Source organism: Salvelinus alpinus, chromosome 25 (genome assembly GCF_045679555.1).
Source record: "Salvelinus alpinus chromosome 25, SLU_Salpinus.1, whole genome shotgun sequence".
Lineage (NCBI taxonomy): Eukaryota > Metazoa > Chordata > Actinopteri > Salmoniformes > Salmonidae > Salvelinus > Salvelinus alpinus.
This window is the reverse complement of record NC_092110.1, coordinates 8,991,768-9,016,205: the sequence shown is the minus strand read 5'-3', so window position 1 is coordinate 9,016,205 and position 24,438 is coordinate 8,991,768. Positions and strand designations below refer to the sequence as shown.

At 45.0% G+C, this 24,438-nt stretch overlaps 1 protein-coding gene across 4 annotated transcripts in view; it reads left to right on the top strand.

Moving 5' to 3' along the window:
* Positions 1 to 24,438, top strand: part of kiaa0586 (KIAA0586 ortholog) — a 113,294-nt gene that overhangs the window by 28,607 nt on the left and 60,249 nt on the right. For 3 of the 4 annotated variants that reach the window (XM_071365527.1, XM_071365528.1, XM_071365526.1), the window contains exons 10-12: positions 17,354 to 17,573; positions 19,182 to 19,328; positions 20,765 to 21,000. In XM_071365527.1, the coding sequence (XP_071221628.1) occupies positions 17,354 to 17,573; positions 19,182 to 19,328; positions 20,765 to 21,000 (603 nt within the window). The remainder of the gene's footprint in view (positions 1 to 17,353; positions 17,574 to 19,181; positions 19,329 to 20,764; positions 21,001 to 24,438) is intronic. The other variant, XM_071365529.1, reaches the window with a different exon arrangement.

Below are 24,438 nucleotides of genomic sequence, written 5' to 3'. Positions count from 1 at the left end.
TCCCTCACGGATACAATGCTATATCTGCCTTTTTCCTGCACGCTCCCTTTCCCTCTAAGCTTCTGTTTGATATTTTGCGTTGTTTGTATTCTTTTTCTCCACACAGGTTTCTTGGAATATAAAGGCTCTCCTTTTTGTCTTTTGTTAATCCATATTTAGAAAGGCCTGACTGATCGCACATGCTCCGAGGGAGTCATTCGGCTGTGTATATCAGATAGCACATGCTCTGGGGGAGTCAGTCGACTGTGTATCAGATAGAACATGCTCTGGGGGAGTCAGTCGACTGTGTGTCAGGGCATCCTTTGTCTCGGGCCTTGACTGGTCTAACATTGTGATAACAACCACATCATGAAAATAGTTAACATGAAGAGCACAGCATTCCCTTGGTTAAGATAACTTTACTCTGTCATTGGGAATGAAAGACACTCAACTCAAATCAAATGTTATATGTCACATGCACCAAATACAACAGGCGTAGACTTTACCATGAAATGCTTACTTGCGAGCACTTTCCCAACAATGCAGAGTTAATAAATAAGACAAATAAGCACAATAAAAAAGGAAATACTTACACAATAAAATAACATTAGCAAGGCTATATACAAGGAGTACCGGTACCGTGTCAATGTAATTGAGGTAATACTGCATGTACATGTAGGTAGGGGTGAAATTGACTAGGCAATCGGGATAGTGTGTGTTGGAGTGTCAGTGTAGTATGTGTGAGTGTGTGGCTAGAGTCCAGCGAGTGTACATAGAGCCTGTGAAAGAGAGAAAGTGCAACAAAAATGGGGGGTCAATGCAAATAGTCTGGGTGGCCATTTGATGAACTGTTTAGCAGTCTCATGGCTTGGAGGTAGAAGCTGTTCAGGTGCCTTTTGGTCCATACTTGGTACTCCAGTACTGCTTGCTGTGCAGAGGGATCAGTCTATGACTTGGGTGGCTGGAGTCTTTGACAATTTTTAGGGACTTCTTCTGACACCGCCTGGTATAGAGTTCCAGGATGGCAGGGAGCTCAGCCCCAGTGATGTACTGGGCCGTATACGCACTACCATATGTAGCGCCTCACAGTCGAATGCCAAGCAGTTGCCATACCAAGCGGTGATGAAACCAGTCAAGAGGCTCTCAATGGTGCAGCTGTAGAACTTTTTGACGATCTGGGGACCCATGCCAAATCTTTTCAGCCTCCTGAGGGGGAAAAGGAATTGTTGTGCCCTCTTCACGACTGTGTTTGTGTGTTTGGACCATGATAGGTCCTTAGTGATGTGGACACTGAGGAACTTGAAGCTCTCAAACCGCTCCACTACAACCCCGTCGATGTGAATGGGGGTGTGCTCGGCCCTCCGTATCATCTCCTTTGTCTGAGTCATGTGTTTCAAGTCATTTAACATATAACTGCAACAAGCGATAGGATAACTAGGATGTAGCCGTGGCCTAGTTTTTACATCAAGTAGGTCTGTAGGCCGACATGTCACCACACTATTCAATTGTTTTCCATTGGCAACAACCGCTGATGAGAGGAAGCTAACAGCCTTGTGTCCTCTCAGCCATGGCAGAATTTCCATATCTAAGGCCAGGCCTCAACGGCTCTCTGTTGACATTTGGAATCCTCTCTCTGAGGAGTTTACTCTGACACTCTCCTGATCTTTCCCTCTAACCGTTTGCTGTTAATTATCAATGGAGGACGACTCCTTGTGGGGGAAAAAAAGCTTTCTGAGGGGGAACAACAACCCCCAACGCAATCCACACTGACTGACCGCCTTTCATTCAGCTCTGTCCAGTTCACTGGTTTTGTCTTGTAAATTACAACAGTGTGAGACTTCTTTCCCTAGCCCAAACAAACAGCATGTCATAGAAAGTGTCGGTGTAGTGTTTCCAAAACATCACACAGAGAAAATGAATTGGCGATTACATGACATTATTCCTACATTATACTTCCAACCCACAACAGCCAGCCTACATCACCTTCATTTCCAGTGTGATAAGTACTTTTAAAGACCGTGGGGGATGAGGATCTGTGGACATGTTGCCAGATTCTATTGACACTTTCCAGCTCTATCCGAGCCAATAGGCTATGAGACCCCACACAGTGTGTGTGTGTTTGGTGTGCTGTAGTACAGCTGCAGTCACCTCCCTCCGAGTCCCTTCATCATCTCGTCACCTGGGTCAAGTGTGGATTGTTCCCTCTCTCTCCAAACATGTGTTGTGTGAATGAGGCTGCGATGGCTGATGGTAATTGAGGTGCTATAGCTAGCTGCCTGTCTTGTCTATCTACTGTCAAACAGCAGACGTGGCAGACTTCCTCTCGCACTTCCTCATACAGCTGACAAAAGTCTTTGAAAATGATAGTTTCAATGATCCTTGTTGGGTTTCTGGCATGAACAAATAAATACCGCTACTTTCCATTGAATTTAGTTTAGAAATACGCTGTGAATACTTTTCAGAGAAAGTAGCCTTTTCACATTCAGACCTTATTTCTTGATGTAATACACTACATAGAAATGTGTCTTGCAGAATGGTGTAGTTTGGGGCTGGCTGCTATGGGGGTAACAGCATTGGGCTCTAAGCACAGTTTGGGGCTGACTGGTACATTATGTATTCAGAGAGAGTGTCAATGCATTCAAGCAGCAGTAGAGTCTCGGATGGCCTGGGCTGTCCCCTCAGTGCCAAAAACACATGTTCTTTTATATGAGAGACAAAGAGCCATACCTTCCCTGTCCAGCTAATAAAGACAGTAGCCTGCTCTGTTTTGCAGCAGTCAGCGGCATCGTGTTGCTGCCTGAGCCCCACTCCTTTCCCCTTTCGCTCCGCTAGCTACATACTATTGAAATTTGATGGTTGGTGGTTTCGCACAAATGAGCTGCAACGTTCCCTAGAGGTCAACATACAGCATGCCGCTATATGCTGATCTGATTCTGTACCTTTTTGGTACTGGAAAACAGATCTGCTAATAAATTAAATATGTACATTGTAAATAGTAATTTCATGCATGGTGATGTGCTGTATGACATGATGTAGGAGAATAACTGTATTATGTACTCATAATGATATTTTGTGAGTGATGGAAGTGCCAGTTGACATCTATCACAAGGAATACTTGGCAGTAAGGTGTATAACTAGTTACCTAACTGCCAAGTAATAGCATCTGTGTATGGCATGTAGTTATTTTGATTGCAAGGGGGGGATTACTTTTCAAGCAGCATGCCATTATTGAATTCCATTTCCTGATTGAAAGCATTAAGGTATTATTTCAAATGTTTTATACACACGCACTATTATAAATCAAGACGAAGGGTAGCTCTAGCCTCCTCCCTTCCTCCTGCAGTAACCCCCTAGCTACCTGCGGTAAAGGGAATAGAACATCGTCTCTGTCATGAACTGTTGTGCACTAACCGAGCCACCGCACCGCTTCCACCAGATGCATGTTACCATGGCGACAGAGCCATCGGGTGATGCTGATTGGATGGCGTGGAGGTGTTTTTTTTTGTTGTTTGTTTTTTTACGTCAATTCTCTCCAAAGGATTGTGTTTTTCTACTGGCGCTTTTCTCCCTCCAGAATGAATTTGAATGACAAGGTGAATGATAGTCTGCTGCATCCTGTGAGCTCTGCTATCTTTCGGATGAATTTAAAAACCTGATTACTACAGCACCTGATTATAATGGGGGGGGGGGACGTTTTGTGATGGATTCTGAATATGAAAAATGACTTGTTTTTGTGTGCCGCCCCAGCCTGTAACTGAAAGACATGATAACGGAGCCAGGTAGTGGGTATGTTCCATTATGCGATGGGAGGCCTATTTTTGTCATATGAATGGATAGGTCTCAATGCATAGCACATCTGACCTGACCAGTTCTCTACTCCAGTTGAGAAAGGATGAATGTGTTTCAGCGCTACCCAGGTGTAAAAGACATTACAGAAACTCAGCCAGAACGACGCTAAATGAACATGGCGCTTTCCTGGTTTACAACAAGGAAACGAGTGCTTGTGTCCTAAATAGCACCCTATTCCCTATATAGTGCCTATGGGGCATGGTCAGAAGTAGTGCACTATAAAGGGAGCCGTGCGTCATTTGGGAAGCAGACAAGATTTGTCTTGGTTAGTTAATTCCTGAGGTAAAATAGTAATTGCTCATCTGAGGTTATGTTTCAGATTCATGAGGCTCATTCATCTCTAAAATGCTACCAGCCAGTGTACTACGTGTTAATACATTCCCTCACAGCGGCCAACACAGAACTGCCTATGTACACTGCCAGGAGGACTCCTACAGGCCATTCCACGGTAGTGCGTCCACTGTCCAGCCACATGACGCATCCAGCCAGTGTGCTGCAGCCTCCCTGCCTGTCTGTCGTCTGTACTGCCTCCCCCTCCAGTGTGATTAATGGAGCTCTGTTCATCCCCCTGCCCCCCCCCCTCTCTCCTCTCACCCCTCTCTGGACCACTGCTCACCCCCCACAGCCTGCGCTCTGTTTACCTGAAGACAGTGGATACACTTAGTCTCTGGTATTTCTAGGCAACAGACATTTCCAAGTTTCAAGCCTCTGGTATAAGAGAGCGTTTGTGGTATCCCTGCTGTATTCTCTCCAAACTGCTTTGTCCATCATACCCCGTGTCTCTTTGGAAACCACTGCAGAATACTGATTGTCAGTTCCAAAAGTAAATAGTTGCTATCTTACAGCACTACGGCCTACTGTCTGACCGTGTGTGTGTGTGTGTGTGTGTGTGTGTGTGTGTGTGTGTGTGTGTGTGTGTGTGTGTGTGTGTGTGTGTGTGTGTGTGTGTGTGTGTGTGTGTGTGTGCCCAGTTCTGTCTGTTCTACCAGTCATGTTAACAGAGCTGTGTTTCAGGCTAATTCTGGCGCAATGTTGCAGGGGAGACCGGAGCAGTCCGCCAAACATGGCCTGAACAGGGCCGGTCTGTTGGGTTTGTTTGGTTAACAGCCTCTTGGGTTACCCAAGCGGAGAGAGGACTCAGGCACGACTTTCTATTAGGTGTGTTATGATGATGGGTGAGGTTGTGGAGTATCATATAATACCTTAGTTTGTAGCCATGGTGGCTGGGTCACAAGAGAAAGAAAGAACAGAAGGATAGATGGATGTCTGGTTGCCGCTGGTTCTACTGCTGCGGCTCGTTCCGGTCTGCTATGCCTTCAGCCTCAGTCAGTCAATGGGAAGACTGCTCTGGTGTCCTCTGCACCGCTTCTCTCCGTCTCTGCTCTGTTCTCTGCGCGGGGGGGGGGGACGAGCAGCCAGCCAATGTCATTTTGATGTGACGAGCAGAGATGACACGGGCAGAAATAGCCCCCCGCTTACTCATTTAGCCGCTTGGTCCCAGTCTGCCCCAAACCCACTTGGCAGTTAATGTCTCCTCAGCCAATCACAGCCAGCTCTGTTGCTAGGTAATGGCTCCCTGGCCTCGCCTTTGAGGTATGCTAATATGCTGCTGCCTCTGCCACTGGTGCATCCTCTCGGTGATGGGGAGGACTAGGAGAAGCCTCTTACAAGTGAGCGTTTGTCTTTCTGAGAGGGGAGGAGAGGAAATTGAAATGCAGGAGAGAGGAGGACATGTTGAGGTGGAGAAAAACAAGGAGGGGACTGCCATGACGGGAGGGATAGACGGACAGAAAATGGAATCGGGAGGAGGTGGCAAAAACAGACCTTTTCGTCCCCTACGGTTCACGTCCACTGAATGAATCACCACAGCACTTGATGATATAGGACCAACACTTTTGGATAGATGGGTGGGTGTATTTCACCAGCCTGGCAGTGGAGGCCAGGGCACAGGGCTATAAAGACAGAGAGACTCACTGTGGTGTGAAGACATTCATTGAGGAGTGTGTGTTTTTCCATTCTGCAGTAGATATGATGTATTTAAGAGCGTCTCTGGCTCTGCAGTACTCAGGCCTGTGTTCAGTTCCACTCCCTGTAATGTGTAGTATAACTCTGCCTGCCTGCCATACCCGGCAAGTCACAGTCCCATTCCCAGACAGCCTGTTAAATACAGCGGGTCCTTTGACAAGCAGGCAGGCCTCTCACTCACTATATTAGGCCGTCCCTCCCTGCCTGCTTGCCCCATTAAACTGATCTGCAGCTATTAAATCAGCTTGTACTGTTCTGTTCATAGCCAAAACACATGGCTACGGCGTCCCTTACTATGGGCAGATCTGGAAGCTGTTAGGATTTTACTCGTTAGAAATTCTGCAATGCTGTATGTTAAGGGTTAATGTATTGAACTATTTTAAGCAGTTGGAATTGCAAATACACAATTGTCCTTTTGTCTAGCTAACTCTTTGCGCCATATTATTGCAGTTAGTTAGATTAGACACAATGGCCTTGCACACCCTCCTTGGTTGTGGTAATACGCACATGGCTTTATGTGTAGTGCTAAAACATACTCATCACTGTTACCGAGGAGTATTCATTTACAATATTCATACATTGAATTGGGGACAGAGGACTTGGAGAGGGAGGGATGGTTGTTGATAGTCTGTTAGTAGTCCAAGGACTCAGCAGCACTATGTGGACGGATGGAATGGGTTCAAATTCCGAGATGCGGCATGCGATAAGAAGCCCCATTATGATGCGTTCCATGAGTGTGTTTATATTTAGGAGGAAGAAGGAGCCTGTTATGCCCGCTGCATAATTCCAGCCTCTTTATCCAGCAGCACAGCATAATGCTTAGTTGGGACTTGGGAGAGACGAACTAAATCCACATTTTCTATGATTAAGTAGCAGCCTGCCTGCCAGCCACCAGAATAAATACGCCCCCGAAAAACACTCCAAGACAAACATAAATATGTATGGCCGGCATCCATCTGTCCGCATGCTCCCATTTGTTATATAAAAAGGACCTATACAGTCATAAAAAATGCTTGAGCTATATATTAACACAGATAAATATGAATGAGGAATGCGTCTATTGGGAGGACTGACGGACGGATGCGCTTTAATAACAAGCGTGTGTGTGTGGGTGGGTGGGTTGTGTGTGCTGTGAGCTGCTGAGCGCTGGGCTAGGATGAGGGGAGGGCTGTGTGGCCAGAACACAGTAGTGAGTAGAATACTAATTCATCCATATACCTTTTTGGAGCCAGGGAGAGTCTTTCTCTCCCTGGCTCCTCGGACCCACCCAGCTTCTCTCTCTCTCTCTCTCATTCAGGCTTGTTTCTACGTTGAACGAAAATATTACCACAACATGTAAAGTGTTGTTCCCATGTTTCATGAGCTGAAATCAAAGATCCCAGAAATGTTCCACAAGCACAACAAGCTTATTTCTCTCAAATTGTGTGCACACATCTGTTTACATTCCTGTTAGTGCGCATTTCTCCTTTGCCAAGATAATCCATCCATCTGACAGGTGTTAAACAGCATGATCATTACACAGGTGCACCTTGTGCTGGGGACAATAAAAGGCCACACTAAAATTTGCAGTTTGATCACACAGCACAATGCTGCAGTTTTGAGGGAGCATGCAAATTGGCATGCTGACTGCAGGAATGTCTACCAGAGTGGTAGCCAGAGAATTTAATGTTAATTTCTCTACCATAAACCGCCTCCAACGTCGTTTTGGAGAATTTGGCAGTACGTCCAACCGGCCTCACAACCGCAGACCACGTGTAACCACGCCAGCCCAGGGCCTCCACATCCGACTTCTTCACCTGCGGGATGGTCTGGACCAGCCACCCGGACAGCTGATCAAACTGAGGAGTATTTCCATCTGTAAAAAAGCCTTTTTATGGGGAAAAACTCATTCCGATTGGCTGGGCCTGGCTCCCCACCCATGGCTGCACTCCTGCCCAGTCGAGTGAAATCCATAGATTAGGGCCTAATGAATTTATTTAAATTGACTGATTTCCTTATGTGAACTGTAACTCAGTAAAATCGTTGAAATTGTTGCATGTTGCGTTTTATATTTTTGTTCATTGTGTATATAAAACCACCAGGCAAGATGCATGTTTTGTGCTTTGAAATGTGTTTGTGTCATCTCACTAGATTAATGGATGACTACTGTTCAGCGCTGTTTTTGTCATGAATTACTTAGAAAAATAGCAGAATTATGATGGCTGCACCGATTGAACAGGGTTTCTGTGGGTTGTTAGTGTGTGTGTGTACGTGCGCGCGTGTCTCCTCGGTATGAAGCAGCAGACGAGAGATCCCACATGCTGCGTTGTTCCCCTGGGATACAGTTGCTATGTTGAGCATCCTTAATTCCTACAGTGACCTTGACCACCTTGATAGCAACATTGATTTTACTTCCTCCCTTTTCATCGTTATCATGAAAATTCAGTCAATTCTGCCTTGTTCAGGACCCTGAAGGTCCAACACATCACTGACATATTCAGGGAAATTGCTTTTAAATTACATTGAGAAGGGGCTTCTCAGCAACCCCTACTTTTATCAGTGCATGGAAAGAAATGACTATAACCATTCATGATATCCAATTTCACTTTGCCCAGAGCTCTGGGGTTGAATGAAATGTGGTTGAACGTGTGTGTGGTCAAAGTATGGTATTTTCAGTTCAGACTCCACTGAAAATAATTGGCTAAACCAAATCCAGGCTTTTGATGTCATATAAAGCGGAAACGTTGAATGGTTGTGACTACAAAGCCGGGTCGGCATCAGGCTACAATAGGATGAGCAAGGCTTCACCACCTGTGTGTGAGTGAATGGGCTTGTGGAAAGCAGAATCGTTTTCACCAACATCTTATGCAAGAAAGTGCTCGTGACTCCGTGGTCGAGCAACTGCTCGCTCCTTGAGTGCATGCAGCAGGAGAGGGAGAAAGATGACTCCAGTATCAAACGGATTAAACTCAAGACAAAGGAGATGATTGTGGACTACAGGAAAAAGAGGCCGAGCACGCCCCCATTCTTATCGACGGGGCTGTATTGGAGCAGGTTGAGAGCTTCAAGTTCCTTGGCGTACACATCAACAACAAACTAACATGGTCCAAGCACACCAAGACAGTCGTGAAGAGGGCAGGACAAAACCTATTCTCCCTCGGGAAACTGAAAAGATTTGGCATGGGTCCTCAGATCCTCAAAAGATTTTACAGCTGCACCATTGAGAGCATTCTGACTGGTTGCATCACTGCCTGGTATGGCAACTGCACGGCCTCCGACCGCAAGGCACTACAGAGGGTAGTGCGTACGGCCCAGTACATCACTGGGGCCAAGCTTCCTGCAATCCAGGACCTCTATACCGGGCGGTGTCAAAGGAAGGCCCTAAAAATTGTTAAAGACTCCAGCCACCCTAGTCATAGACTACATAATTATCTCAAATACCTCGACACCGGTGCCCACGCACATTGACTCTGTACCGGTACCCCCTGTATATAGCCCCGCTATTGTTATTTACCGCTGCTCTTTAATTATTTGTTTTTCTTATCTCTTACTTTTTAAACTTATTTTTTAGGTATTTTCTTAAAACTGCATCGTTGGTTAAGGGCTTGTAAGTAAGCATTTCACTGTGAGGTTACACCTGTTGTATTTGGCACATGTGACAAATCTGATTTGATTTATATAAACGGATATTACACTCCCGGAGTTGTGTATCGCTTTTAACAAACCAAACAAATTCCGTTATAGAAGGTCAAGTAAAAACCCAAACCGGTATATTGTAGAATACGATATACCGGAAGGCCCTAGGTCCCTAGCCAGTAATCGGGGAATCAGTTGCCCAGAGCTCTGGGGTTGAATAAAATGTGTTTGATGAATGTTTGTGTGATCAAAGTATGTTATTCATAGTCCAGGCTCCAGATATCACAGCACAATTTGGGTAAACTAAACCCAGGGCTTTTTTTATGTAAAAATGAAACAGATGTTGGATGGTTTTGACTACAAAGGCATTGGCCAATGCAAACAATTAAGGTTCAACAGGCTGAGTTACACCAATGACGCCACCCTAGAGGGAACAACATTGAGCCGGAGGAGTGGCTGGTGTTCCTAGAATAGCTGCCGGGGCATCAGGTGATCAACGTAAACTATGGAGATGAGGTCACATCTGGTAGATTTGATTTATTTGGACATAGAGGGGCTGGAATTCAAACATGTGCTGCTTGATGATAACGTTTCAATGAGATTGGGGGGCGTTTTGGGGAGTGCTGGTGCTATGGCAGCCAAGGTAGAGGAATGGGGATATGACTTGCCCTGGATGGTGGATGGTGCAACTTGCCAACAGGGAAAGACACACGTGAAAACACCAGAGCAGAGAGGGTGGAGGGTGAGACCACTACCATCAGGCTCCCTGATACGCCTCTGATATTGATAAGATAATAGCAGCTATTCTGGTGGTGGTGGGCGTAATGACCGCATGTTGAAGGCAGGATGAGGATGGATTTAGGAAGAGGCCAAAAGAATCCCAATGTTCAAGGGGGCGGGGTGCGGTGGAGGATCACACGTAGAACTCACAAAGACAGATGTTTTAAGAGCTAACCTACCGGATGTATTATATTATGTTATGAATCATTTCAGCTTTTTCTCTATGTGGTTCATTCATCATTTTTTGAAGTCACTGGTTTGTCAAAGACATCCCCCTCACACCCACTCTACGTGTCATAGTTCCATCTATAAATACTCTATCTGGCTTACGAATGGGATATGAATTGTCTCGACACCTCTCCTTTGCACTCACAAAGAGAGAGACGTTTGAAACTGTCCCCATGGCGACGAGTCCTCGTTCTACCTTTTTTCAGAGGAAGGGAAAGCAGTGGGAAGTCTCTCCTTCACATCTGGCACGGTCCTCTCTCCATCAACAACCCATTATTTTTCAGCCCTTTTAGTTGAAGGTATCTTCTCCTCCTTTGTCCACCAGATACCACTTTAAGTGTGTGTGTGTGTGTGTGTGTGTGTGTGTGTGTGTGTGTTTGCCTGCCTGCCTGCCAGGAGAGAAGGGCTAGCTAGAGAAACGGGCTGTGCTCAGTACAATACAGAACGGTCTTACCTCCTTACCAGAGAGAAAGACAATGTATGACCATGAGGTGAAATTTAAGAAGCTGCTGACAGTAATCAAGTAGCTCCGTTAGTACTGAGACGTGGCGAAGGACTGACCAAGACCTCTAGCTTCAACCCAACATGATGTGTTGTATAACAAGACAGAAATGTAATATAGATCTTGTTCTCATATCAAAAAAAAAAACGTATCAAGATATAGATTTCCTGTCAACGTGGCATCATTTCTTCACCTCCATAATGATTTTATGATCAGGTTTTACACACAGGCACACGTGCATGGCTGCACGCACACCTGTCAACAGCTTGTAGGAAAAAGTGGTGTCTGAAATAACACCCTATTCAAAAGTAGTGCACTAACCGTTTCAGGGTGCCGTTTCAGACGTTGCCTGAGTGAGTTGAACAATCTGTTCTAGTTGAACGCATTTCCCATGGAAGGGGAGAGGGAGAGAGTAGACATTTGCATATGGTGACCTCTAACAGGACGTTTTGTCTCAGAGTCCCTGTATCTCCACCCTAATCAATTTGAGCAAGATCAAAAAGGCTGGCATCAACAAGGCACTCTCGCTCTTCAAATGGATTAGCTCATTTTGAGGCGTCTTAAGGCTGATTGAAAACATCTTACTGAGTGGGATACATCAGCGCTACCAGACACACAGCATGACATTCTGCCTTAATGTTTATTTATTGGAAGAGAACAGAACGCCCCCGAAAGGGAAATGAAGGAACCAATGCTACTTTTTCTTTCTGTCTGGGTCTCCCTCAGAGGGCAGGACTGAGGGCAGAACAGACACATCGTTGTGTGATTGCCGTGGTGATTTTAGCATGTAAAAATGTTTTTATGCATGCCAGCAAAGCCACTACACAACAACACTAAACAATATGTTATTTGCACTTTAACGGTGCCCACTAACTGTTAGGGCCTACATAAAGGTGTCCCAACAGCAGAGCTTTCTATTCAGCACCATGGAGTGAATTCTTACCTCTGCTACACCTGGTTATCAGCGGAGCCTTGTCTGGCTGCGAAACAGTTCCTTCAGCCTAATTTACTGCCTGATATGGCTGACTTGCTTAAACAAATGTGGTTTCTACTGACAATTCAGATGTACAAACTATGGCATAAGGGGACGACGAGCGGATAAGGGGCAATCCGTAATTTCGATGAAGACATTAATGAGCGAGGTAGGACGGACGTAGTCAATATAACGTTGTTCAGAACTTTTGAAATGGACAGCGACAGAATTCAGAACGTGGGCCGTTCTTACAGTATTCTCCCTGTACACCAAGTCAGAGCCATAGGATAAATAAAGGTGGCATATAAGCAGACAATGAATGCTCTTACATTATTCAATGATTACATTTCTCTAAAACAGGCTATGGGCTACATGTGCACCACCAAGTCAGAACAGTAGGCTAAGTTTTGAGGGGGAAAGGGACCACATAATTAGGGTGAGGCACATGGGCTACTAACAGCTTACTACACAACATACACTTAGTATTACTTTCTTAGCTACAGTATACATATTTCCCTGGCATATTACATCATTTTATGAAGCAGCATACAAGACATATTTGGACTCATCTTGTTGTGCTGTACTCACTTGAAAACGGAAGGTTGCGCGGCGGTCCTTGTGGGCAAATTTTGTCTTTTGTCATCAAAGTCTGGCATTTTCTGGATTGATGGTGCTTTTAAGACAACTGGGAACTCGGAAAGAAACAAGGTCGATCATAACATCAATGATCTTCATGTCGGCGCTCTAGAAAGAGGCCCGAGTTCCCGACTTGGAATTCCTAGTTGGATGACCGTTCAAAATGTATTTTCCCAGTAGGAGCTCGTTTTTTTCCCCGAGTTCCCAGTTGTCTTGAACTCACTGAAGTCTGAGATTTCCCAGTTCCGAGCTTCCAGTTGTTTTGAACGCAGCAGAAGTCATGCTGGATTGACAGCATGGCCAATGTATTCAACCTTTTCTGGCCCATGGCATGTGAATGTTTATCCTTTTAAGCTTGTAAAAGAGACCCTTAAACCCAGACTTGGACCATACACCCACTTCCCTAAATAGCAGACTAGTGATTGCTTTGCAACACTTGCAGTTAGCCACTGATTCCTTCCAAACCACTCATTATTGAATTTGCGATTCCCAGCTTGTTGTGTAATGTTCATGTCCAAAGTGCAAATGAGAACTGATATGTTTTATCTATAATTTCTCTTCATATGACAAGGATTGAAAAGGATGACTGTAGATTGTCGATGTGATTCATGACGTTGACTTCTTGTCTAGCTTGCTAGCTAAGATTTTGAAAGTATGATGTTGACATGATCAGTCCAATCAAAGCTACGGTAGATATAACGTGTTTTGACTTCATTTTATCTGTGGTCAATGACCTTGAGCCTTCTTGGATGGGCACTTCTAATGTAACTCTATGGCAGCACCCAAGGGGCTTGAATTTTCGAACTCTCCCTGTAGATTTTGTGGTGACACAGTGTCCCCATGAGTGACAGAACAATGAGCCAATCACGGCACAACTAGAGAACATTACCAACCCCTACGCTCCGTATTTTTCCACTGGCTGCCCCACCACCACAGAAAGCACTGAGCTAGGCTGAAACACCTGCATTTTGGAGCTGCCTTACTCAAGAAAGCAAAAAAAGACCATGTTTGTATTTGGCTTTATTAGCTCAATGATTATTAGATTTTTTTTTACATTGTTTGCAAACTGATATGTGACCAGTATTAATGGCAAAATAACATGCAAAACATGTATTATTTTTAGCTAAACAGGTGGGGCTCTCCCCCACCTCCCCTGAATGACGGGTTGCCACTGTGAAGATTGACATTTACTCCATGTTAGTCCATGGATCTGATCCCTTTGAAGTTTACCTTGTATCATTTATGCATACATTTTCCTCAGTTGCTTACATAAATGTCAATGTGTATCATATTCCCGCCCAGCACTAAAAAAACTGAATACATTATTACTTGTTTTTGTAAACCCCACACAGCTGATCTGACTTGCATGGTTCTACCGCCGTAGAGGACTTAGTATACTGAGTAGAGATGCTGCCGTCCTAGCAATACTTCTCTGTTTTATCCTGGACGCTAGGATTACAATCTCCTGGAATGGAGTGGAATGTCAAGTACACAATACCTGTCACTGCTACGCATCCAGAGTAAATCCTGTCCCTTGTCAGTTTGAGTCAGAACATTCCTAATCTGTAAGATTCTTTGAGATGTGTCAAAAAAAATCTTCCCCTCCCTACAGAATGAAGTTGCGAGTGCAGGGCCAGTGGCCTGGGTATTGTATAAGGCAGTACTGTGAAGATTCCAGGGTTGCTAGACGTGTGCTGCAGAGACATATGGTGCAGAGCCCTTTTCTGCTCCAAAAGTTGACAGGATGATTGGTACCCACACGGCAGCCCTCCGTTCTGTTAAATTCAGTTGCCTCCTGAATTATTGGCACCCTGAGTAAATATGAACAAAAAAATCTGTGAAAAAATGCCATTGTTTATCAGCTTGATCTTACACTCAAAATATGATATGAGTCTAAACTTTAATTTAGTTTAAATTGTTCAAAGAACATTTAGTACTTTGTGAACCCCTCCCTTTGCCAAGATAACAACTCTGAGTCGTCTCCTATGTTTGATGAGGTGGGAAAACACATAGGAAGGGATTTTGCACCATTCCTTCATACAGAAACTGTCCTGATCCGTCAGAGTCCTTTGTCCTCTCTTGTGGACTCTCCTCTTCAGTTCACCACGCAGGTTTTCAATGGGGTTTAGGTCACGGGACTGGGATGGCCTGAAAAAGCTTGAATCTATGGTCAGTGAACCATTTTCGTGTGGATCTAGAGGGATGCTTTGGATCATTGTCCTGCTGGAATATCCAACGACGACCCAGTTTTAGCATCTTGGCAGAGGCATACAGGTTTTGGCCTAAAATCTCCTAGTACCTGATGGAGTCCATGATGACATGTATCTTAACAATGTTACCAGTGCCTTTGGAAGTAAAACAGCCCCACAACATTACAGATCCATCACCGTACTTCACAGTGGGGATTAGATTATTTTCTGCATGACCATGGCTCTTTTCATGCCAAACCCACCTCTGGTGTTTGTTTCCAAAAAGCTCTATTTTAGTCTGATCAGAACATAGAACCTGATTCCATTCAAAGTTCCATGGACATTTAGCCAACTCCAGCTGCTTACATTTGTGTTTTGGTGACAGCAGAGGCTTTCTTCTGGCAACCCTTCCAAATAACTTGTTGGCTTGGAGTTGGCGTCTAATTGTAGTTTTGGAGACTCGGTGACCCCAAGATGTAACCAAGTTCTGCAATTCTCTAACTGTGATCCCTGGAGATTTTTAATGCGACTTGAGCCATCCTTCTTACTGTGCGTGGGGGCAAAATACACCTGCCTCCTCTTCCAGGCAGGTTCATCACAGCTCTAGTTGTTTTATATTTCTTAATTATTGCCCTAATAGTGGATATGGGTATTTTCAGGAGTATAGCTATGTTTTTATAGCCACTGTCTGATTTATGAAGGTCGTCAACCTTTTGTCTCATTTCATTTGTGTGTTCTCTGGCCTATCCCATGTTGATGGATGACTAAGGGAGTTTAGCCTGGGTATCACCTCATATTTATTCCCCAGAGAAACAAGAGGCCATGGATGACCACTTAAGAATTCCCAAAGACTCAATTCGATTTTGTTAATAAGAATTTCAATAATTGTGACACGCATTTTTTAGAATAAAACAAATATTTATTGATGACTTTTTGTTTTATTGTAGATAAAAAAAATAAAAAAATACAAATTAAAGGTTAGATTCATATGATATTTCGATTGTAAAATCAAGCTGATAAACAACAATGACATTTTTTAACAGCCTTTTTTGTTCATATTTCCCAAGTTGCCAATAGTTCAGGAGGGAACTGTAAATAAGTACACACGCACCCTGCACAGAGGATGGGCGCTGCCTCTGCCTCTCAATGGTGACCTTTGCGTTGCGAGCATGGCTCAGGGGGAGCCATACATGTCAGCTAGCCTCTCTCGCATCTTCTCTCGTTTCCTCCTTCCCTCTGTGGGATACACTACATTAAAATGTGTAGGCCTCAGTGTTCTCTCTCTCCATTCCTTTTGTTTTGTACATTATTTTGTTTTTACAAAAGTAGTGCACAGGGCCTTTACTTGTTCTGTATTAAAGTACAGCTATATCCGTCTGCAGCGCGGGCAAAAAAATAAAATCTAACTACTTCCAGAAGCGTCAAGAAAATCTCCATCGCCTGCTGTGAAACCTTAGAAATTAAGGATTTTTTTTTTTTTTTGCGACATGACAAGACAAAAGAATCTAGAGGATCGTTGTGATTTCAATGGCGGTACTTTTGTGTGACAGTTTTGGCAATTCACAGTAGGTGGTTCTGTTCCTGCCTGTAGAACCCGATAGGGAAAATTATAACAGTCTGTCTACTGTGGATGAAGTTGCTTTTGTATAATTTCAAATGTGTTACTATGATGAAGTTAAATGGAAACTGTCTGTTTCTGTGTGTGTGATTTAATTTCTCAAAAACGTGGACAGACCCAGCAGTATTGGAGCCATTGAGTTCACAGTCAGTAACACACATTGAATTGGCAACCCTACACTATAAAAACAGTTCATTTGAAGCTCACGCACAGAGTCGGAGAGGCCTTGGTTGTACCTCCATGAACCCCCTCGCTCAGATCTTCGGAGTCCACTCATTATCGGCTCCATCCCTGCCAGTGTAAACACAGCTCTCAGCTCCAATATTAGACGGATTTGATTGTATGCCAATTATCACTCATATGAAACTGAAATGTAAATAATGAGGCTCACTGTACAGGAAAAGGACGGACATTTCATGTGTTTTTTTCCATACACTAATAACAGCCTGTTACTTTTGGATATTGTAGCGGACTAGAGTCTCAACCAAGTATGGCATATAACAAGACAGCCGGCCTCATTGGCCTCTGAATGACCCTATGGGCTTTCCCCTCCATCCAAAGCAGGACTCACTCTACTTAGCCACTTAATGCAATTTAAGTCTTTAGTGATCTAGCAACAGCATTACGTAGTCTGCTTGGAAGCTATCCTATGTGTGAGTCATGTTATTGGTGCTGTGCCACCACTCTGGCCCTCTTCCCTGAAGGGCAAACACTTCTCCAGGCCAGATGGAAGGAAGGAGGAAGGCTGGCTCTCCTCTCCTACTTTGCTAATGGATGAGCTGACCAAGCTCAGCGGGCACATTCTGATTTTGTAATACCATCATTGCAAAGTTGTAATGATGTCATAGCATTGGCATTGCAGACAGTTTTGCCTGCAAAGATGGAATTTGTGTCATCTGACAAGAAAATGAACAATAGAAGCATTCTTCATTTAACGCCCACACTTTATTTCCTTACAGGGAAGGCCAACACCAGCAAGAGGGGGTTAGAGAGCTGGTCATTGCAGCATTAGCGAAACACAGCGACACAAATCACCAAGGTAGAGGAGGAGGAGGTCACCAGCCAGGCCTCCCATCATCCTTTGGGGTTCCTGAGCAACCCAGCTCAGCCGTGAAACGAGCCAATGATACACTTCAGGACCTGGGACGACTCAAAACTGAGATGCAGACCCTGCTGCAGGTGAGATGGACTGACTGAGAGGAACTATAAACTCTCAAGAAATATCAACTGTCAATCTTATCAGGAATACTGTATATAGAGATTTTCCCTGCACTTTTTTAAGCCTTCTTGAATAACCTCTACTGGTAGCAATATAATGAGAACAAAAGAGGTCTGAGGGCAGAGCCTTGAGGAACTCCAAACTATTGTCAAACAGTTTTCCTTTACCCTAGAAGATAATCAAGGTCAAGAGAAAAACTGTCAACTGCTGTAGGCCCTCACAATGACTTTCCCATTACACCAGTTCTGTGTGGCCTTTTCCATTAACTTTCCTTTTGTATTCTAATGCACCAAGTCTATAAGCTGTTATCGCTGGTGCTGCTCAGTTCCCCCTAAATCTATTATTGGCATATTGGAGACATTCAGACTGAAGAATGAGATTATCCCCGTACCCATTTATTGCTCTGAACGATGGGAGGCACCCCGACACCACACACACACACACACACACACACACACACACACACACACACACACACACACACACACACACACACACACACACACACACACACACACACACACACACACACACAGAGCCGTCAGGACGTTTCCTGTTTCCCTAAGTGGGCCAATATCATCCTCTCGTCTGTGTTCAGCTTTGGGATTTTGCTAATCTAATTGGTGCCTTTACCACTGATGAAATCAAGCCAAGACACGAGTGTGTCTGGTATTTCAATGACCAAGACAGCAGTGTTCTATTGTTTCTACCCTCTCTCCTCTCCCTCTCCTCTCCCCTTAATAAATTACAACACTTCTTCATCCTTACCCGACGAACGCGTTGCCACAGCCGCCCGACGCCTGTTCCCGTCTATTACACTCTGATCCCGTCGCCGCGCCAACCAGGAATTGAGTTTCCGAGCACGCCTCTGCCGCTGCTGAAAAATTCCATCAGCTTAGAATAATGTAGCACACGGCAAATTATGCATTAGCATATAATTGAGGATGCAGGGTGTGAATGCTATTTGGCCTGCCGCTGTCTGTCTGCCTGCCTGTCTGTCTGCCTGCCTGTCTGTCTCGCTGTCTCTGTCAGTCGGTCCGCCTGTCGGTCTGTATGTCTGTCTGTGGGCTGCAAGAATAGGAAGGAAGCACGTTTCTCTCTCTCTGTGTCTCTCTGTGTGTCTCTCTCTCTCGCTCTCTCTCTCTCTGTGTCTCTCTGTGTCTCTCTCTCTCTCTCTCTCTCTCTGTCGCTCTCTAGTCTCTCTGCCCTCAGAATAGGCAGTGACACCCAGGTCCCTTCGCTGTGTGTCTGGATTAAATTGAATGCCTGTCATTGTCACACCAGGTTTTAATGCAGTAGTTCTTCTATAGTGGGGTTTAGTGGCAGGCACGATCATTTAATGGTCGCCCGTTCTGGTGGTGTAGGACATTTTGTGAATGCTTGGTCATGATGAAAATGTATGAGTACAGCATTTCTGTTTCCCACAAATGATCAAGTGTGGCCTCTTACGAGATCAGATCCTCTAGTATGACTTTGAGTCGGAGAAACATGTCCAACCAACGCTGCTTTGTGTCAGTCGGGTGGTACTCAGACAGCCGGTGTTGCGTTCCACTGTCCTTCTCATCCAGGCTCGCGAGGCTTTCCCTGCTGCAGAGAGCAGAGAGACGGCATCAGCCAAGACCAGCAACACCTCAAGCAGCAGCAGCAGCAGCAAGCAGCCCACTATCCCGTCTCCCACCACCATGCACCACCACCCTCCTCCCTGCGTCTCCATGGTAGGTTCCCATAGCAACCCTTGCCTGCCTCTGCAGTGCCAGCCTCACGAGGTAGGAAGGTTTTCCTCCTACATTCTGTGTTGTACGGTCTGTGTTGCCATCCATCCATCCATCCATACCAAGCCACCGCCAAGCAGCGGACAGACACAATGCCACACTTGTATCCCTGCATTTTCAGCTGTGTCCCCATTTTATGGACTTAAAGTGATAAATCAGTGGTGTTGTTATCTCTGTTTTACACATGGACCAAAGGAGAATGCACAATGGCTAGAGCAGAAAGAGATTTCCCCAAGCCTATTATTCAACCACTCTAGCTTTTTCTACAGAGAGAAAGAGTAATGATGACAGTTGTCGCATTGGTTGGTTGGTTCTGTGCTAGCCTATTGGTGTGTTGGGTGAATACTCTATTGGATGTGACTCATTGACATGCTTTCTGATTAAGTTTGGTCATCCTGGTGTTGTCACAATGCCTGTTCTGTACAGGTTCTGGGATTGACTTGGCAACTAGGGAATTTCTTCTCCCATGCTTTACCTCACCATACTATTTCAGTTGCCACATTTCAGACAGAATTGCTGTCAGCAGCGCAGATGTGAAAAGCAAGGACGAACCTCCTCCCTTTACTGCAGTGCACTGTTGCTGTGAAAATGCCTTTCCCACAGAAACGAACGAGACAAATAACGCGCTTATACACAAACGGAGGGAAATGGTGTCTGCGAACCGTGTAAGTGGTTTTGATTTAGCGTTATTTGCGAAAGCGACGGGGAAGCACGAGGCTGAAACAAATGACCCTCAGCTAGCGGACGTTGGAAGGCTGTCGCCTGTTCCTCCCCACGCAGCCACGCAGGGCAGCCAGGCACACAGATTCATATAATACATATACACCAGACGAGAACGAGATGAGGGGAGGATGAAAGAAACAGCCAAGGTCTCCAGCTGTATCAGATCTGCCTGAAAGGAATGCCTTGTGATGGGTGGGGAGAAAAAGAGAGGGAACAGAATGGGCCCCTGTCTCTCTCTGTCTCTTTCATCAGCACAGAGAAAGGTGATTTGGAGTAACTATTGCTATTGGTTGTGGATGCAGCAGAGGCAAGAGCCTGGCTAGCATTCGCTCTCACCGCTGTCTGTCGCCCGATAGTGACAGTTATTAAAGCCAGAATCGAACTGGAGTGTAATGGATTCTTCTTGAAATATTCTTCCAAACTGTTCTCCTTGTGACACACCCAATATTTTTCTCCTCTTATGCTTCTGAATGGTTTTGAATTAATAGCCCAGCCGACGAATGTTGAAATGTGTGGAGCCAGATATATTTAGGTTTCCGTATATATAGAAGGTAATCGAGATATCCATTGAAATCTAGATATTTCTTTCTAAATATATGTCTCTGTGGTGAACTGTGCATGTGTCATCTAAAGGTCCCCCACCCTCCCCCCAACAGTCTCAGGAAGAGGTGGCCGTAGTGCTCCCTCCAGTCCTCCCCCTGCCTCCCGCCAGGCCCACCCCCACCCTGCTGCAGCAGAGCCGGCCGTACCCCTCCATGTTTGAGGATGCCGAGAGGGTTCTCCGGCAGGTCCAACGACACAAGAAGACCCTGGAGGAAAATTTGGAGGCCATGCTGAGGGCTAAAGATGGAGAGACCCTGCGCTCCCAGTTAGAGGCCCTCTCCTGCAACAGGTAACACACAGGTGGACTGCTCTGGTCTCCCCTGCAGCTTGGGGCCAAAATTAGCCTGAATGTTACGCCAATGTTGTTTCCAAACATTGGAGTAAAACAAGTTAATATTCTGGGTTCTGATGGGGTACGACAGTTGAACTAAGCTCATGAGGCATTTCTAAGTTATATTCTTCAAGAATCAATGGGTATATATCCTATCGTTCATTTATCAGTCAAAAAATGGATGTGGCAACTACAGAGTCAAGCTTTAATGGACATAAACAGATCATTTCCTTAATAGAACCTTTCTTGAACTCTAAGCAGTTTAAATGTTTGAGGTAACTCCCCTCCGCCACCAGTATGTATCACCACCGATGTGAGGGTAGAAATGTTAAAGATGGATAACAAGCCCAACAGTCCTACAGCATGGTCATTCAAGCAAATCTATCCCTGGAGAAACTTTCTGAATCTAATAAATGTCCTCGCAGCATTTTGGGTTGTTGTTGTCAAGTGGGAAATGTGCGGAGGGCAAATTGGGAGAATTCAGGGCAGTGATTGCCTGCGCTGAGCTCCGTTGTTGAGAGCTGTGTATCTCCTGTTGAGAGCACACTGGAGGCTGCGGAGGTCTAAGCCAAATGGAACAATCACTATGACAGGCAGTTGTCAGTGGGGAGGAGAGGATGGTATGCGTCCCAAAATGACGCCCTGTTTCCTATGGTCCCCGGTTAAAAGTAGTACACTACATAGGGATTAGGGTGCCATTTGGGACAAAGACGACTGCTGCCCTGCCAGCTCTCAGCCTCTCAGCTCGACCCAATAAATTCTATGTGAGATGTGGACTCTGAAGTGACTGACTGTCTGACTGGAAACTGGGGACGCTTATATTTGTCCTGTTTCACTGCAAGTGGGTAACCTGTGCGAGGTGTGACATGGAATCAGCCATTATTGACAGCGATCCTGGAGCAATTAGGGTTATAAATGCCTTGCTCAAGGAGCAGATCCACAGATTTCTCACCTTGTCGGCTCGGGGATTCGAACTAGCAACTTTTCGGTTAATGCGCTAACCGCTATGCTACCTGCCGTGGCAGAAACTCTGGAGGTCGACTGCACCTTGCATAGATAGACATGCAATGTTGTGGTGAGCAGTGAGAATCTGTAACGTAGCAGATGTTTGGCATGTAGGGACATCTCAGGGCTTCCCTCTCCTATCCTTCTTCTCAGTGAGTCTGCTTGAGAGACGGTGAGCACCCAGGAGGTTTTACCCAGGGAAATGGTACCTTATTCATGGTAAGGTAGTGGCACACAAATGAATGTCATTTCTTTAATTCTTGACTGATTTTTGTTTTCCTTCCTTGCCAACATTAGTATCCAGTAGGCCAACCTGCCATGTTGTTTCTGGAGAACTGAGAACTTTACTGAAAGCATGGAGAGACCATTGATTAATCAACGTTGTAAATCTCAGGAGATGTCTCGTTTGGTTGTGTTTGTTTGTTTGTTTACTGCCTTTCAAATAAGCCCAAAAATTGTCAAATCACTTCCTCATATAAAAGAGAGAGGTTATTTGAAGTATACTGAACCAAAATATAAACACAACATGTAAAGTGTTGGTTTACAAGTTTGTTTACATCCCTGTTAGTGAGTATTTCTTCTTTGCCAAGATAATCCATCCCCCTGACAGGTGTGGCATATGAAGAAGCTGATTAAACAGCCGGGTCATTACAGAGGTGTACCTTGTGCTGGGCACAATAAAAGGCCACTCTAAAATGTGCCACTCTGTCACACAGCACAATGCCACAGATGTCTCAGGTTTTGAGGGAGCGTGCGATTGTCATGCTGATTGCAGGTATGTCCATCAGAGCTGTTGCCAGAGAATTTATTGTTAATTTCTCTACCATAAGCCGCCTCCAGCGTCGTTTTAGAGAATTTGGCAGTACGTAACCGGCCTCACAATCGCAGACCACGTGTAACCACGCCAGCCCAGGACCTCCACATCCAGCTTCTTCACCTGTGGGATCGTCTGAGGGGAGGGAGTGCTGAGGAGTATTTATTTCTGTAATAAAGCCCTTTTGTAGGAAAAAACTCATTCTGATTAGCTGGGCCTGGCTCCCCAGTGGGTGGGTCTATGTCCTATCAAGGCATAATCCAAAGGTTAGAGCCTAATGCATTTATTTAAATTGACTGATTTCCTTATATGAACTGTAACTCAGTAAAATCTTTGAAATTGTTGCATGTTGTGTTTATATTTTTGTTCAGTATAAATATCCGCTACACATCCGAAGCGTTGCATTCGTCTTATGGAGTGGTGGCGGAGCGATGCCTTTTCATGCCTAGAGATTCATTGTGACATTAATAAAGTTCACGTGGGTGAGATTGCCTAATGGCTTGCGATGCAGCACCCAAGGCTGAGCTCTGTCTCCTCCTCTCTCTCTCTTTCTCTCTCTCTCTCGCTCTCTAATGGAGTGCGGAATAAGTGGCTTAAACATTGAAATGGAGAAGGTTTGGCTGCCTTACGTCCACAGCACACAGACAGGGTCCTTCAGAAAGGAGTAGTCTTTAGCATAACGATACAGAGTCTCTCTCTGGGTGAAAAGTTATCTCATTACAGCCATAATATAACAGGAGTTTTCAATGCTCTTCTAATCATAGAAATAGGTTTTAATTCTCTCCCGCACTGAAGAAGCTAGATTACACCAGAAAAATATCATTACTAGAGTGGACAAAGCTTCTCAGACCACAGCAATTTCACTGATTGAGTCGCATGGGTTCACTTAATATGGTGTTCTAATTCTAAGGATTATACATGGTGTGAATGATAAGTCTGTCCAGAGAACGGGCAAAGAGAGGAGCCATAGAATTTCAACATAAAGGAAAGTACAGTGAACAGGTTACTCAGGTGATGTCATCACATAGCAACCACACAACACACATTACTACGGTATGAAGTGTTTTCAGTTTTTTTTATGTTGGCTCAGTGGGACACTACTCCCTCCACCTCGTATTATAATATAACTAAAACCAACCTGAGCCAAAATGTCAGCTCGTATGCTAATCATCTCCAAAATGGCAGCCGGCCGATAATCAGCTCTGAGCTAATGTCAGAGCATGACAACACAAACACACTGATTGATGTAGCCCCCCCCCCCCCCATAATGGCGTTTTCCTCCTTTTCCTTCATTGGAAAGGTCACGGGACTAGGATGGGGCTGCCAGATGCTCAGGTAAGGGGGAGGGAACTGTAGCGGATGGCTTGACATCCCCCTCAAATGTGACTGGATGGTTGGTTGGTTGCTTGATGGATTCAGTCGTTTGTATTGCGTGACATTGCAAAATGAGGCAGGGGTGTGACTTAATGCGTGCCATCTATTTCCACACAACATATTAATGAAGCCATTTGCAAACAAAGATGTGCCTCTATTTCAATTGCTCAAACAAGCGTGACAGTTTGTGCTCTGTTTACTTG